Source organism: Psammomys obesus, unplaced genomic scaffold, assembly GCF_907164565.1.
Source record: "Psammomys obesus unplaced genomic scaffold, mPsaObe1.curated_primary_1811, whole genome shotgun sequence".
Taxonomy (NCBI): domain Eukaryota; kingdom Metazoa; phylum Chordata; class Mammalia; order Rodentia; family Muridae; genus Psammomys; species Psammomys obesus.
The window spans coordinates 13744693-13760659 of record NW_026585698.1 but is presented as its reverse complement, the minus strand read 5'-3'; the positions used below and the strand labels follow the sequence as shown (position 1 = coordinate 13760659).

The 15967-nt window shown below is 50.4% G+C and overlaps 1 protein-coding gene across 1 annotated transcript in view; it reads right to left on the bottom strand.

The window, feature by feature from the left end:
- The window catches only part of Bcr (BCR activator of RhoGEF and GTPase), a 114081-nt gene that overhangs the window by 9593 nt on the left and 88521 nt on the right, over window positions 1-15967 (bottom strand). The window contains exons 16-18 of the mRNA XM_055598852.1: window positions 10944-11041; window positions 9106-9237; window positions 438-497 (exon numbers count right to left, since the gene is read on the bottom strand). Coding sequence (XP_055454827.1) covers window positions 438-497; window positions 9106-9237; window positions 10944-11041 — 290 coding nt within the window. The remainder of the gene's footprint in view (window positions 1-437; window positions 498-9105; window positions 9238-10943; window positions 11042-15967) is intronic.

Sequence of the window (15967 nt, the reverse complement as noted above, 5' to 3'; positions counted from 1 at the left end):
ACATGCAAATATCCCATAATCAGGAAAAAGTGGGGGGGGGGTGTCTAGTCCCGTTTTCCTGGGGATAGATTTTTCTGAGACAGTCAAGGACCATGACAGTGGACCTTAAGTAGTCTGTGAGATGTGATCCCAGGAACCCTAGCACCACACAGGTCTTTCTTCCAAGTCGGCGTGCAGCCTGACCACCAAATGGGGAGGGTCTCCTCCCATGTCCTGGGTTCCTGCTCTGGAGGGCTCCCCTCTGCCCTGTGCACAGCACTCCTGCTAGTGTGGGTTTCCTTTCCTCCTCCTCCTCCTCCTCCTCCTCCTCCTCCTCCTCCTCCCCCTCTACCGCTCTCCCTTCAGGCTTAGCCTCCTTCTGATCCATCTGGATGGAACTGGGTCTGCTCTACCTCTCAGTTGGAAACAGACACAAACAGAGCCCTGTGGGCACTTACCCCATTCATGTCAATGACAGTCCGCTGCCAGTCTCTGTCCTGTAGGGTTTGCGGGTCCAGCTGAAACCAAAGATGTGTGATTACAAAAGGCCCTCAGGTCTGCTTGGAGGCTGTGCCTGGTGGGAACTCTACGTGGGAAAGAGTCCGACTGCAGCAAGAGAGGACTGGAAAGCCCCGGAACCTCAAGATGCTACAGCTCACGGCCAGAAGCCCCATTTCCTACCCGCCAGGTGGAGCCCAAGTCCTTCTTCCCTTTGCTAGAGGCACTGCTAGGTCTGAACGGAGGGCAATTGATGGCTGTAAAGACCAACTGCAGCGGTGACTGTGAGAGGGCAGGGTGTCAAGAGCTGCCAGTCCTGCTTTCTCTCTGGATGTGCCCAGAAGGTTACAGAATGCCACCCCAATCAGACAGGAGCTTCACCGTACCCTTCTAACTTTGACTTCTGCAGAGCACCATCCAGCAGCCGGTCTTATTCACCGGAATAAGCAGTCTTCCTAATTGCTAAGTGCCCCTGACCTGCGGAAGCTCTGCCTCCCGCTCCTGATGAGTGCCCATCTGCTACCACAGGAGGCTACAGTGAGGCCACCAGGTAGGCTAGATAAACAAGCACCCAGGAGCCTTTTGAAGATACGCTGTCGCTGTCGAGGACTGCCCTAAACCCTGGTTTTTATCCCTAGTACCCCCAAATCAGGGGTTCCTTCTACAAAGAACTAAGCTCCTTTCAGGGTGGGAGTCTGTGGCATGGGGCAGCTCCCTGCCCTGGCATCAAAGCTCCTGGGAGGAATCCCAGGGTCAACCACCTGTCTTGGCTGCCCGAGGACAGTGCCCCTTCCTTCTTCAAAAGCAGGCTGAGTAAGACAAATCCTTCCCTTTCCATCTCAGGACGGTAATAATGGGAACCCCTTTCCCCTAGAAACCCACGACCAGCAAAGGCCATGGATGAGTGGTCCTAAGCCCGAGTGGAAGGGTGAGGAGAGCAGCCATCTCAGACATCTGGTTCCGTCCCCACCCAGCCTGCCTGGGGTTCCCAGGCCCTGACTAGCCCACCTTGCCCCTGCACACCAGACATCGGATGTGGGTCCACAGGGCGGTGCCTCGGGCACACAGCTGTTTTTCAGCGGAGGCTATCCGGCTCCGGCTTGCCCGGCGTGGGTAGAAAAACCGAATGAGACCCTGCATGGCAATGGGGGTTCAGGCGACAAGAGGCTCGTGGAGCTGAGAAGTAGGACAGTGGTGAGTTCCTGGCCCCTGTCTCCTTTTGAGCAGCCTCCCGGGGAAGCTCCGCCCTACTGCTGGGCCAGCCAAGGTCAGAGTTTCCCATCACCCTTACATTCCTTTTTTTTTTTTTTTTGGTCAGTATATGGGAAAAACAGCTCCTGCTCCAATGTCTATTGGTTACGGGAATTCAGATATGTCACAGTCTCCTCTTAGGCCTGAGTCTCCTTTTCAAGTGGGTGGTTTCCTGTGATCCAAATTTAGAGACACTGAGTAACGTGTGTGTTACTGTTTAGTCCACTTCAAGCCGGCTGTGTCCCAAAAGACCGGCAGATACCTCCAAATCACATGCACCTCTTCCTAAGGAATGGGGGCAGACAGCATAGTGAATACTGACCCTGTTCCTGCAGGCAAGCTGCTGGGGCCTTGCTGATCGGGACGCGGTCCACTCTCGAGCACCAAGGTCTAGCACCTAACTAAACCTAGAGCTGCTGGCGTCAGGCCCCCGATTGGTGGCAGCTTATGTTGGTGTCTGGGCACTCAACCTTCACAGCAGCCTCAAACAGGTGGATTTTTCTCAAAGAACAGAACGCGCTTAGAGCAGAAACCATGTGAAGAATAACAGGACAAGGAGGGCCTGGCGACACCACAAACAGCATTCAAGGCCGGCACGCTTTCTCACACAGTTATTTAAAGTTCCAGAAAAACAAACAAGCAAGAGACTGGGTATTTGGAAAAACCGATGACTGTATGTATGTGTGTGTGTGTGGGGGGGGTATAGGAGTGGGGCTGCCAAACAGAAGTGCCATGTCATTCTAGGGTGCCACTGCTCCGCGCTGGCAACGGCAAGCCAGCATGTGCGTTCATACAGGGGTCTCAGAGGGGCAACCTGTATCACCACTGTCTCCCTGGGACTCTGAAGAACAGCTGTGGCCAATGGGTCTGGTTGATGCCTAGAAAACTGCGTGGTTCACACCAGGGCAGGCTGGGGGAAATCTAAGTTCAACTAGGGCAGACACTGAATGGGTCCTGGAGCCTCCTCTATCTGTGACCGGAACTGTCCCTACTGACTTAGACCAAGCAAGGGCACCGATCCACAAGAAGAGTGAAAGCCAGCCTAGGGACCAGAGAAACAAAAGCGGCCATGGCAGGGTTATTTTATTTAGCTACTGTTGGTGACACCAAGAAGTACATGACCCCTAAAACAGTCAGCGGGCAGTGGTGTGCACGCCTTTAGTTCCAGCACTTGGGCGGCAGAGGCAGATGGATCTCTGTGAGTTCAAGGCCAGCCTGGTCTACGGGGTGAGTTCTAGGACAGCCAGGGCTACACAGAGACAGCCTGTCTCTAAAAACCAACCAACCAACCAACCAACCCAACCAACTAACCAATCCCAACTCCTCCCAGACAAAAACAATACAGTCACAGAAGACTACCTCTCGCATGATTTTATTGATATGAAATATGCAGAATGGACAAAAACTCTAAAGACAAAAGGTATTATTATCCAGATGGCTCTGTGGGAATCTGAATCATAACCCCAGCAGGGTATGTAGAAGTTTAGAAGAGATGATATAAGAGGGGAAAAAAAGTGTGAAAAGACAAGATTCTACAACTTGATAGAACGTTAGGGCTATGGCAACTCGGCAGCCTAGAAAGTTTGTGAATAGAAATGAGAGAAGGGAAGAGGGCATGCAGAAATCTCTAATGGGTCCAAGGCTCCAAGAGCCCTGGCCTTTGCTGAGCCTCACGGTTTCCTTTGGATGGTAGTCCTAGCTGACAATGGTGCTTTCAGCATCCTGTCCGTGTCCTGACCACATCCTACCAGGCTGCGGAATGGCATCCTCCCAGCTCAAATATTCCCATGAATCCTGGTTAACTTCTGGTCTTAGGGTGCAAAACTTGATGTCTTAGCTTTAGGAAATCTCTCCCTGAAGGTGTCCTGAAAGGGTACCTAGTGTCCTTGCCTGTAAGTTGCCCCAAGCCCTGATCCTGCCCCACACTCAGTGCCATGTGAGCCAGTGTGATCTTGTAGCAGGCTGGCCCTGGTTTTGGGTACATTCTTGAGTCTCTCTAAATATCACAAAGCCTGGGGATAAATGTCTTTGTGTTATGGCATTCTTAGAGCCTGGCGTACAGGTCTTTCCGCATGAGGGCAGCACATAGGCTCTTTTGTATGACAGCCTTGTTTTCCCGGGTAACCACAAAGGCGTGGGCCTAGCCTGAGAAGGACCAAGGTCTTGTGTATGAATAGCACATGAGCGCTCATATTCTCCTTGCTGCTGAGTCTCTGAACAGTTGGCACCATCCTGGCGACTGTGTCCTAGGTCAGTGCTACCACAGCCCTCTGTCTTTCTGGCCTGAGGCTCTAAGGTCCCCTGGATTCAGAAAGAGGGAGTCCCTTACTCTCTTTCTCGTGTGGAACCTCCCTCTTCCAGGAAGTGAAATGGGGACCTGATAGCTCTGACAGTCATGCAAAGTGTAGGGGCAGAATCCAAAGATTCAGGCTGTGGTTTCTTGAACTAAGTGTTCTCTAATATCATTTGTGGAGCAAAAAGCGTGCCGAGGCAGGATCTTAGCCTTGGAAGGGTCTGGCACCCCTCAGTCCAGGGCTGTGTAGGAACAGTGCCTTTACAGTCTCAGTCTCCATTCTGGCCCTGCCTTTGCCCTGCTCTCCTGCCTGGGCTTCCTCCATCTTAGCATAAAGCTTTATCTCACGGAACATCTCTCTACTCAGTTTCTGAGCCCATCCCCACCAACTCCCAAGAGCAGGAAATGGACAGGCAGGCACCCCCCCCCCCATGGCGCTCATGGAAGGCACTGATGTCAGTGGGAAAGCCCGCGCTCAAGAGAGGCAAGTTCACACACGGCTTCCCCAGCTATACGTAACCCAGAAAACAGCATCTGCAGGTGAGAAAAAGCCAGGAGGCAGGAGGACTGAGCCAGACTGGAGTGTCAGGTCATCACTGGTCTCACTGCAACTCCGCCTGCTTCCTTCCTCCTGGGATCACACGAACAAGGCCTTGTTGCCGGGAGACGGGCATGAGTCATCTAGACCCTCAACAAGCCCTTGGGTTCCTTCCTGTGTAATGAGGTTCCAGAGACCATTCATCTCTCAGACCATGGCAGGGACCAGGGGCTGGAGCAGGATCCGGCTGTCGCCAGTGTCTCTTCACTAACAATGACGGTGATAATAATAGTAATAACAGCACCAAATGCTGACCGGGTCTGAGTGACGCATCACTGAGCCCCAGATGTATCATGGTCTCCCACTCCGACCCATAGGTTTTTTTAAAAAAAAAAAAAAAAAAAAAAACAAGGCTGGAAGGGTGAGGGGGTGATGACTCACCCGGGTCACACAGACTGCCGAAGGGCTGGGGCAACTGACAAAGAGAATCCTCTTTGGGAGACTATTCAGACTCTACGAGCTCTTTGTTCAACACAGCTTCATCCCTAGGCAGGTTCTCAAAGACCCAGTCAGAGTAAGAATCCTGCTGAATCGGTTTTGCTAGGAACCTCTACCCTGTATATACATATATTTTTTTGGGTTGTGTGTGTGTTTTATTGTATATATGTTTGTGGAGGGCAGAGGCTAACGGTGCTGTCTACCTTGTTTTCATTGAGCTAGGGTCTCTTCTCCCACTGGCCTGGAACTCACCAAGCAGGGTAGGCTGGCTGGCCAGTGAGCCCCCGGGATCTGAGTTTCTTCAGTGCTGGGATTACAAGTATGTTATCACACTGGGCTCCCACCCCCAACAATGTGAATCTGGAGGTATCATTCAAACCTCCATATCAACTAAGTATCTCTCCCTCACACCTCTCCTTCCTGCCCGCCCATCCATCCATCCATCCATCCATCCATCCATCCATCCATCCATCCATCTATCTCTATTTTGGTTTTTGGTGACAAGGTTTCTCTGTGTAACAAAGCCCTGGATATCTTGGACTCACTCTGTAGACCAGGCTGGACTCAAACAAATCTGCCTATCTCTCTCCTGAGCGCTGTGATCAAAGGCCTGCACCACCATGCCCAGCCCTAGTTTTTTTTTTTTTTTTTTTTTTTGACAGTTTCTCATAAAGCCCATGCTGACCTCAAATAATTCACTGTGTGGTTGGATTGGCCTTGAACCTATGGATTTTTTGCCTCTACTTCCAAAGGGCTAGGATTACAGGTGTACACTGACACCTTTGATATTTAGTTGGGATCTTAACTTCCTCCCTCCTTCCAGGTAACGTCTGCTTACCCAACTTTCCTTCAGCAAAAAGTCCCATTGGGCTGATCTAGCCTGAATCCTGCTGACTCTTGGCACTTTCTCATGGTACTCACACCCCTCCCCACCCCAAAACACACAAGTGCTGACCCTCATCCTGCTCCTTGGCTGGAAATTCCCACATGCCTGTGCTGTACCTAGAGTGGGCCCTGTTCTATACAAAGGTGTCTCTTCCCTCTTGAAGTAGCCCAAGTATATATGTCTTTGCAGCCTTCACTGCTCTCCTGCTCTGGAAAGTTCCCTTAGCTAGACTGGTGCAGGGCTCTCAGACTGCCTGACAGAAAACATTTTGTTCATACGATGCCATTATGGCAAGGGGGTTCCAAGGAAGCTTGGTTTGATAAAGTAGCTTTGTTCTCTTTCCACTGAGACACCCTAGATTTCTAGTGGTATACCCAGAGGTCCTGGTTCAAATCCAGCCATTCCCAAGAGTCAAGGTGAAAATCCAAGTCACTTAAGTCAAAACTAGTAGGACTGGAGTTTCTCCTTGTTTTCTTGACAAACATCACCACAGGGAGCCAGGCAACCTAGTCTGCTGGCATCCTTAGGATCACCTGAGTGAGGCTGGTCAATACAGGCTTCAAGAGGGTACAGGGCCTGGGGTGTGCATGAAGAATGCCTGGTTTGTGGGCAGCCACTGAGAGGGACAAGGGGAGGGGAGCAATGGGTGCTGGCCCTAACAAGTCACAGACAGTACCGCTCAGCAGAGGACCTGAAGCAGCTGGGGGATTGTCTCCCTGATCGTCAAATGAGCGTTCTCCGAGACCCGCTACAGTTGGGTGTGGCAGCACACACCTGATCCTAGCTACCGGAAGCTGAAGCCATCTGACTGTAGGTGAGTTCAAGACCCGTCTAGACAAATCAGTAAGACTCTTCCTCCAGTTAAACTAAGGAAGGGACAATGCTGCAGAACAAATGGGAGAACACTTGCTTATAGCACGTGCCAAGGTCTTGGGTTCGCTCCCTTCTCCTCTGAAGAGACCTGCTACAATCTGGATGTACCCAGCCCCTCAATGGGACAGCCTGAACACAGGGGGTGCTTCCAGGAGTGGGGCCCATTGTGAGGTCCTAAAGCCACTAAAGCAACTGTTTCTGAGAGAGAACACTCACTCTCACACGACTCCTTAGATCTAGGGAGGTGGTGAGGACAAGCTGTGGCAAGATCAAAGCCTGATTACTCCCCCCACCCCCCAAATAATCCCCAGGTTCCTGTTTCAAGACGAAACCTCCTCTTTCCATATCACTTCCAATAAGATGGGCTTCTCAGCCTCCAAAACTGAGCTAAATGAAACTGCTTTTCTCCTTATGGTAATCTGCCTCAAGCACTTTGCTTACACTACAGAAAAATGAACGGATACAGCACACAGCAAAAGGACCTGCACCATGCCCATCATTCAACCTATAACTGTCCCCTGGTAGATGTACAACCACTTATGTTCTTTTAAAAGACCAACACTGAGACAGGCATGGTGGCACAGGCCCTTAATCCAGTACCCGGGAGGCAGAGGCTGGTGGATCTGAACTGGACAGCAGCCTGGTCTGCAGAGTTCCAGGTCAGCCAGGGCTACACAGAGAAGCCCTGTCTCAAAGATAGATGGCGGGGGGGGGGGGGCGCAGGCACTGGAGAGGTAGCTCTTTGCAAAGGACCCAGGTTCAGTTTGCAACACCCATATGCCATTCTGCAACTACAGGTACCCGTAACTTAAGTTCCAGGGTACATGGTACCCTTTTCTGGTCTCTCCAGGCACCAGACACACATGTACTGCGCGTACATACAAACACGCAGGGCAAACATACACATGTGCATATAAGATAAAAATAAATAAATCTAGCCTGGCCATGGTGGCGGATGCCTTTAATTCCTGCACTCAGGAGGCAGTGGCAGGCAGATCTCTAAGTCTGAGGTCAGCCTGGTCTATAGGGCAAGTTCCAGGACCGCTAGGGCTACACAGAGAAACCCTGTCTTGAGAAAACAAAATTGTCCAAGGGCAGTGTGGCCACTCTGTGGCTGGCTCAGGACAAAGGCTGGAAGAATATTGTGCAGCTGCACAGTAGGACACGAACAGGACACGCAGAGGAACGTTTTTGTTTTCCAGTCTGCTCTTGGCCTATGGTAATCCCGTGAGGCCCCAAGCCCCTGAGTTCCCCCGCACACTTGTGCAGTGAAGGCAGCAGCCTTCGTCTCTTAGGACTCCGCCCAGGCAGGCGACAGAGACTGACCTGGGTGAAAAGAATGTGCGTTTTCTCTCAAAGCAAAGAACTGATTCGGGGAAGCCCATCTTTGCCTTCACCACCCCTGCCACTCCGTTTTATCACAAGGTGAATGTGCTTCCTGCCCCCAGGGAAGGAAGCGGGTGCTTGTGGGTGTGTACTGTGTTCTCACAGTCGTCTGGGAGATAGAAAGTCTAAACGGTGGGGTACAGTGCCCTTTCCACGGCAGGAGGAGGAGGTCAGATAGAAGTGTCTGGGCCAGCTGAATGCAGTGGTGGCTCACACCTGTAATCCCAGCACTCTGGGAGGCAGAGCAGGCGGATCTCTGTGAGTTTGAGGCCAGCGTGGTCACACACACCTGCGATCCAGACATTCTCTTGGCCACCCCCACAGAGCTGTGAGGCCAGCAGTGAGTCAACTCCTGTCTGCCAGGAAGCAGTGAGCACTGGTGAGGTTTCTGGGGGCGTAGAACCTTGCAAAGGGCTGAGGGCCCAAACAGCTCTTCCTGAGGCCTGGGAGCCTGCACTGGGCCTGCATGGGTGAACACATTCTCTTGGCCTTCCTGGGGACTCCTACGCTAACTCTAGGGTTGTACCTGTGGGTACCCTGCTCAGGAAAGCAGCTAGAAACTGAGTGTTTACCCTGGACAGAAAACGAGTAGGCGCTGGCAGTCCTACTTTTCCAAAGAGAGATAGTTTCAAAATCAGTTTCAGCCCAGGGCACCGCCTAACCATCTGCCCATGGGCTGCTAGAGCCGAGGGAGAAACTATGGCTTCAGCTGCAAGAACAAGTCTGACAAAACAAGCAAACAAACAAAACCTCTGGGAAGAGGATGGGATATAACAGGCACAGAGAGAAAGGACGCGTGACAGTTGGCTATCCATTCCATCCCAAGTTAGACTGTTTCAGCAGCCTCAAGGAGAAAGGCCAGGAAGCAGCTGGACGGGGCAGGTGGGGGAGGGGAAGGCTCACCTGGACCTGGCCTTTCCCCATGAGCTTGTCTGCGCTCTCGCCATCCTCCTTGGTGATCTTCATTTTGTTGTAACACTTTTCATAGCATAGTATCCGCAGGGTCTGGGAGCCTTCTAGCTCGATCTCAAACTCCTGTGGTTCCCCAAAAGAAAGTAAGTTACCTGTGAACAAACAGGTCCAGCCAAGTATGTGGCAGCTCAATGCCATGTCTGAACCATGGCTGGTCGACAAATGGTACCCCTGCAGCATCTCGTGGTCCATCACGTGGTCCTGGGACCCTTCAGGAGCATCCCTGTCACTGCACTGTGCTTCTCTGACTGGATGTTTCTCAAACCTATTCTAATTCAAACTTGGAACACCATCCTCTATCTCCAAAGAGGAGTCTTGATACCAATGGCACTGGGTGATTAAATCCTATTTTTAGAAGACATAACCATGGGTGGGCCAGACAGGAGGCTTTAGAACGGTCCTCTGAGCTTTGTCTGCTGCTTACTGTGGAGTTAACTTGCTCCCCTATCAACCTCAGCCTCCAGTGAATTCTGCACCTTCCATCCATGCTTATGGGTGCATGGCTCTAGTTGGCCATGCACAGCTCTGGCTGGGCGGAGCGGCTTTTTCTGGGAAGATGCTCCAGGAGTGTGCGAATTCCCCGGGTGACCTGTGAGTACACACCAGGTGACCAAGACTTCCCAGATCTCCCTAGAGGCTTCGGAATGATGATTCCCACCTGGACCTTTTGCAACCTACCTAGAAACCACCTTGGTTGCCAGTGTGGGGGTTTACAGTCTCCTAAACCCCTTTTTCTGGGAAGTCTCCTACAATGGGTCTCATGTGGCCTTTTTTTTTTTTTTTTTCCTTTTTAAATAAATGGAGCTGACTATTCACTATGTAGCCAAGTCTAGTCTTAAAGACTAGGCAATTCTCCTGCCTCTACCTCTCACGTACTGGGACTACAAGAATGTATCACTGAGCAAGCTCATGTGCCTCATCCTGCCGCTGTCACAGCCTTTTTTTTTTTTTTTCCCTTTGTACTGAGATGCCCAGAGAAATAACTACTGTGCCCCTTATGTCCTTGTCCTATTTAGACAATGTATATAAAGTCAGACAATGAGGGGATGCTACATAGCAAGACTCAGGATCTGGTCCCACTGTTACACCAAACGACCAAGACTAGATCTGCCTGGTGTCTTATGGCTCGCTCCTCCGTGGGCAAGGCGTGAGAGGCAGCTCTGTAGCTTGGCTGCCCCACTTGTGTCAACTAAACCAAGGTCCTTTGGGGTTATGGCAATGGCAGAGACCGGAAGTGGCAACTTAACAGGTCTGAGGCCTACACGCACACCGGCCTCTGTGCAGACATGCTACTCCTAAGGTCCAAAATTTGCAGAGCACAGAAAACAGGCTACAGAAACCTGGTACTTCACGGGAAGCACACAGGACCCTTGGAAACCAGCAGGGAGGTCCAGAGAGCCAGGCCCACAGCCCTGACAAGTAGGACCTGAGGACTCTGGAGACCGGAAAAGTCACAGGGGTACATTCCAGTTCCGAGGAAAAATGAAAACGGAAACCTAACAACTATACAGAATTCAAAAGGACCTTTAAAGGATTCTTTCCAAACACTTCTCTGGAAAAACAGGTTACTTCTCTGCTGGGAGTGGGTGGGGAAGGCTCTCAGGGACACAGATAAAATCTCTTGGCTCTACTTCACACCTTCCCCTCGCCGCCAACTAGGAGATTCCAGGAATGCTGGCAACATAGTGGCTTTCTTTCGGGGAAGCCCTGAGGGATCCCCTGGAGATTAAAATCTGTGGAAAGCATCCTGGTGGAAGCAGGCTCCTCACCTCATTCCAGTTTGGCTCAGTTGTGTCCCTGTAGACTCGTGTCTTTGCTTTATTCACAAAATACCCAAAGGAATCCACCTCCAGCGTGCAGTACAGATCTGTGAGAAAAGGACAGGAAGAGAGGGTGACCACTTTCTTATATTGCCAGCCTCTTCTTAAGAGCAAGTGTTATTTACAAAATCAGGAACAAAACAAAACAAAACAAAACCCAAACAGTGGCTGGCACAAAACCAGCCCCTCATGCAATACCCCTGGCCCTGCGTCCACTTCGACATCGCTCAGCCATGGTCTGCTAAGGTCCCCGTCAGTCACAGGGAGCCTAAGCTGGGTGTGCAGGAAGGAAGGGAGCGTGGTGTTGGAAGCCAGGATGGGATGGATGCCGAGCTGCACGGAGAGACCACAGCAGCCACCTCTATCCTGAGAGCAGCTAAAGGTGGAGCCTGGAGACTGGGGAGGCTCTTGTGATCCGAGCAGACCCTGACAGAGATCTTCCCAGACACAGAGTGTGTGCACAGACAGTTCCAACACAGGGCACAGAAAGAGAACGGGAGCACTGGTCTGGCTGTGCGCATGACCTGGCCATCTGGTAAATGACAGGTGGGGGTTCTAGAGAAGCTCATCCAGTATAACAGGCAGATGAAAAGCTCTGGATAAGGAATAAGGGAAGAGCGGTGGTGGGGGCTGGGGAGGCCATGTCAAAGATCTAGAGGCACACAGACCAAGATGATAACAAAGTTCCAGGATGGATAATGACATCTGACTGATAGGGGAAGGGGACAGCTATCAATGACAGTGTCAAGAGTCCAGATGAGTACAGATTGGGACACTGTGGAGAATGACATTTGGCTGAAGGCAAGGGGTCACGAAGTGGAACAGAGGCTGCAAGCGAAAGGTTTAACTCAGGGATTTCAGTTTAAAGAGTAAGACATCAGCCACCACACCTATAATCCCAGCACTCAAGGAGGCAGAGGCAGGTGGAACTCTGTGAGTTCGAGGCCAGCCTGGTCTACAGAGTGAATTCTGGGACAGCCAAAGCTACAGAGAAACCCTGTCTCGGAGAGCAAACAAACAAACAAACATGAAGAGGAAGACAGCAGATAGAAAAGTACCCTGGGAGCATTAGTCAGAGCTGGCACCATCTGCCAGTCACTGGATGAACCCTGGAGGTAGGCCTGGCAAGGAGGAAGATGCTCACTGAGCAGCCAGAGGATTTTCTTGTCAACCTGACTGGGTTCAGAATCCACTGCAACAGAGTATGTGATTGAGGTAACTAAGATGCCAGACCTACCCTAAATTTGGGCGACACCATTCAACAAGCCGACTAATAAGAGAAAGCAGGCTAGAGTAACCATTCCTCTCTCTCTGCTTCCTGACTGGATACATTGCTACCAGCTGCCTCAAGCGCCTGCCTTCATGACTTCCCCATGAGGATGGAGTGCGAGCTGAGACAAACCCTTCTCCCTTTAAGCTGCCTTTGTTGGGATATTTATGACAGCAACAAGAGAATAAATGATACAGGAACTTGGTACCAGGAGTGGGGGGTGTTGCTGGGATAAATTTGACTGTGGTTCTAGGATTTTGGAACTGGTTTGTTGGAGGAATGTGGAAGAGTCATGAACTTTGGGTTAGAAATGCCTTTGAATGCTGTGAGCAGTGTTTAATGAGCCATTCTGGTATGAGTTTGGAGGATCAGAGACCCTGAGAAATTGGTACAGTGGAGGTTCTGGAGGCACTGTCACTAGGTTTCAGAGAGAAATTGGGAAAGACTATTCAGGTTATATTCTGGCACATAGTCGGACTGAATTTAGTCCATGTCCTGAGAACCTGAGTGAAACTGAATTTAAAAAAATTGACTAATTTGTTTGATGCAAGAAATTTCAAGGAAAGATGTCCAGGCTGTGGCATGGCTATTGCTCACTGTTCTTATCCAGAAATAAAACACTGTAGAGTTTGTTAAGGAAAAAGAGATCAAGCAAATTGAAAGCTGCAGCCAAGACCCAAGGTGAAGATGTGGCTGTAATTATAAAAGACAAACCTTGTGCTTTGAACTGGGACAGAAAGAAAAGTGCCCCGAGGTCAAGGAAGACCTCATCCATCAAAGTCTCCAACGTGAAAATGCAAATTTATTTGAAAGGAGAAAGTCCAAACAGAGAGGATTGCTGAAGGCTTCCCTGCTCCTGGAAAACAACTGCCCCGGAAGTATTTCCCCAAGGTCAGTGCACAGAACCTGTGGCAACTGCAGTGCAAAGGGTGAGGCTCCATCCCAAGCTGGAACAGAGCTTGGCAGTACTGTCCACATGGTACTGGTTTAACAGCCATGAAAGACGTAAGATTGAGGAGGGGTCATGGGGTCTTGCACAATGGCTCCAGAGAGCCACTGGGGCCACACAATGTACAACAGAGTTGGAGTGTCTTCAAGGAGGCATCCGGAAGCCAGTGGGTGAAGCCGTGAGGGTACAGCTTCAGTTTCAACGGAGAGGCAGCATCTGAAGATGCCAGGACCACGGACAGCCACCAAGGAAAGCTGTGGGTGTGAAGTAGTTCTGGCCCAAGAGAAGGGCTGCATGTGACAGAGCTGGGCAGCCGAGAGGAAACCCAATCCTTTCGGCGTTCAGACAGTTCTATCAAGAGTCCCAGATGCCGAACATAAAGCTGCAGGATTTAGTGTTTTCCCTGCTGACTTCTACTCGTTCTGTTCTTATCATTCCTCACTATGGCCCTGTTCTTGCCTTTTGCTATGGGAATGTTTGTTCTGTGCCGTTTTCTGTTGGCAACATTCTGTTTTATGGGAGTTCGGCTGAGTGTCGAGGTTGCACAACACTATGGGGAGTTTTGAAACAGGACGTAATGGATTTTACATTTGAGACAGTCATATGAGGTTATGGGGACAAGCAGCTGAAGGTTTCGGCTTCGTCGTGATGTCTGGGCGCCAGGTTGACAGGTATGGATTTGTGATCGCTAATCTTGATCATCAACCTGATGGGAGTTAAAATCACCAAGGGGGGAAAATCTCTGGGTATGACTGTGAGAACATCACCTAGCTTAGGCTGAAGTGAGAAGAACCACTCTAAACGCCCATGAGCTAAATAAAAAGGACAAAGTGAGCTGAGCACAAACATTCACATCTGCTTCCCAACTGTGGATGCCATGTGATCACAGGGCCCCTTCGCCTAACTTCCCTGCCGAGATGGACCCATATGTCCCGTAACTGTGAGCCACAATAAAACTTTCCTTAAGCAGCGGTTGCATTTTGTAGTGTTCTGAATTTTCTAGGTTCTTTTTCCCCCTGTATCTTAGAGCATTTGTCACAGCAATAAGATAAACGGATAGAGGGGTCAATGAGATGGCTTAATAGGTAAAGCAGCTTGTCACCAATGTTGAAAACGTCCCTGGTGCACATGGGGAATCCCCTAGGTTGCCCTCTGCCCTCCTCACATGAGGTGGTGGGTGTGAGAAAGGCCCCTGCAGACGCACAGGTCTGAATACTTGGTCTTCAGCTGGTGAACTGTTTGGGAAGGATGCCGAGGCGTGGCCTTGTTGGAGGAGGTGCGTTACTTGGGGTAGGCTTTGAGGTTTCAAAAGCATGTACAATTCCCGGGGTGTTCTCTGCTTCTTACTGTGAGGTGTGAACTTTCAGCTGTTGGTCCAGCCACCTGCTGTGGTGCCTTTACTCTGCCACCATGGGCTCCAACCCTCTGGCAATGCAAGCCCACCTAAAGGCTTTCTTTGTAAGTGGCCTTGCTCATGGTGGCACCCACATCCACACACAGGTGAGTAAATGAAACAAAAATTGAAAAAGGAACTAGTGTAAGCAGTGAAGAGGGACATACGCAGGGCTGCAAAGAGACAAGGGTTTGGGGCTAGTTAGCCGGTTACAGCTTTAGAGGAGTCATCTGTATTCCAGCAACTCATCTACTGCAAATACATGGTTTGATCACTTTCTTCTCTTTTTTTTGAGACAGGCTCCCACAATGCAACCTAGACTGTCAGAGTTCACAGTCCTTCTGCCTCCCGAGCATTGGGATTACAGGTGTGCACCACCATGCCCAGCTTTGATAATTTTTGATAAATTAAAAAAAAAAATAACTTGTACAAATAATGCAATAATTTCAGAAAACTGCCCTCACCCCCAAAGCCTCTTTGGGTCCAATCATAAGCAAGTCTCACCCTTATCTCTAACCTGACACTGGGTGGGCCGCCTGACTCCAACCTTCGCCTTTTGCTACCTCAGTGGTAGAGCTTGTGCTAGCACAAGGTTTAGTTCCCAGCACCAAACAAAGAGATCTGCCGTGTCTTCCGGGATGCCGGACCAGGTGATGTATGTGCAGCCATGATATTCCTGTTTCTCCATATCCTCACCAACACCTGATACTGTTCAGTAGTTCTTCTGTTTTAAGGTGTTGGGATTGGAGCTCAAGGATGAGGGGCTCCAGCACTGAGCCGCACTTCTGGCCCTAGTGTGCACCCTTCTGATTATCCCTGACCCAGAGAGCATGAACAAGGACATCAAAGTAGCTTTCATCCTCACTTTCCTGACACGACAACCTTTTCACGTATTTGCTAGCTATGCATGTTTCCATGGCCAGGTGTCTATCCAAATCCTTTCCATGTTAAAATACTATTTTATCATCATCATCAGTGTGTGTGAGTGTGTATGTGTGTGAGCTGGTGCCTTTGTGTGCTCACAGTGCGGGTATGGAAGTCAGAAGACAACTTCTGGAGTAGGTCCTCTCCCTTCATGGTGAGTTTCAGGGACTGAGCTTAGGATGGCACAGGAGGCTCTTCTACCCATAGAGCCCTCTCATCAACCCACTACTCATTAAAAAGGAAAAATCAACTGCGTTTTCCTAATGCTTGGTTTTAAGAGTTCCCTGTATATTCTTGACACACATCCCCTATTAGATCCATTCCGGAACGTGTTGAGGCTCTTGTTCTGCAGCAACTGTGGGAAGGGTCAAAACCTGCCCTTTGCCCGGTACCACGGGCCTAAGAGCGGGAGAGAGGAGGGGAGCCAGGCTAGACCA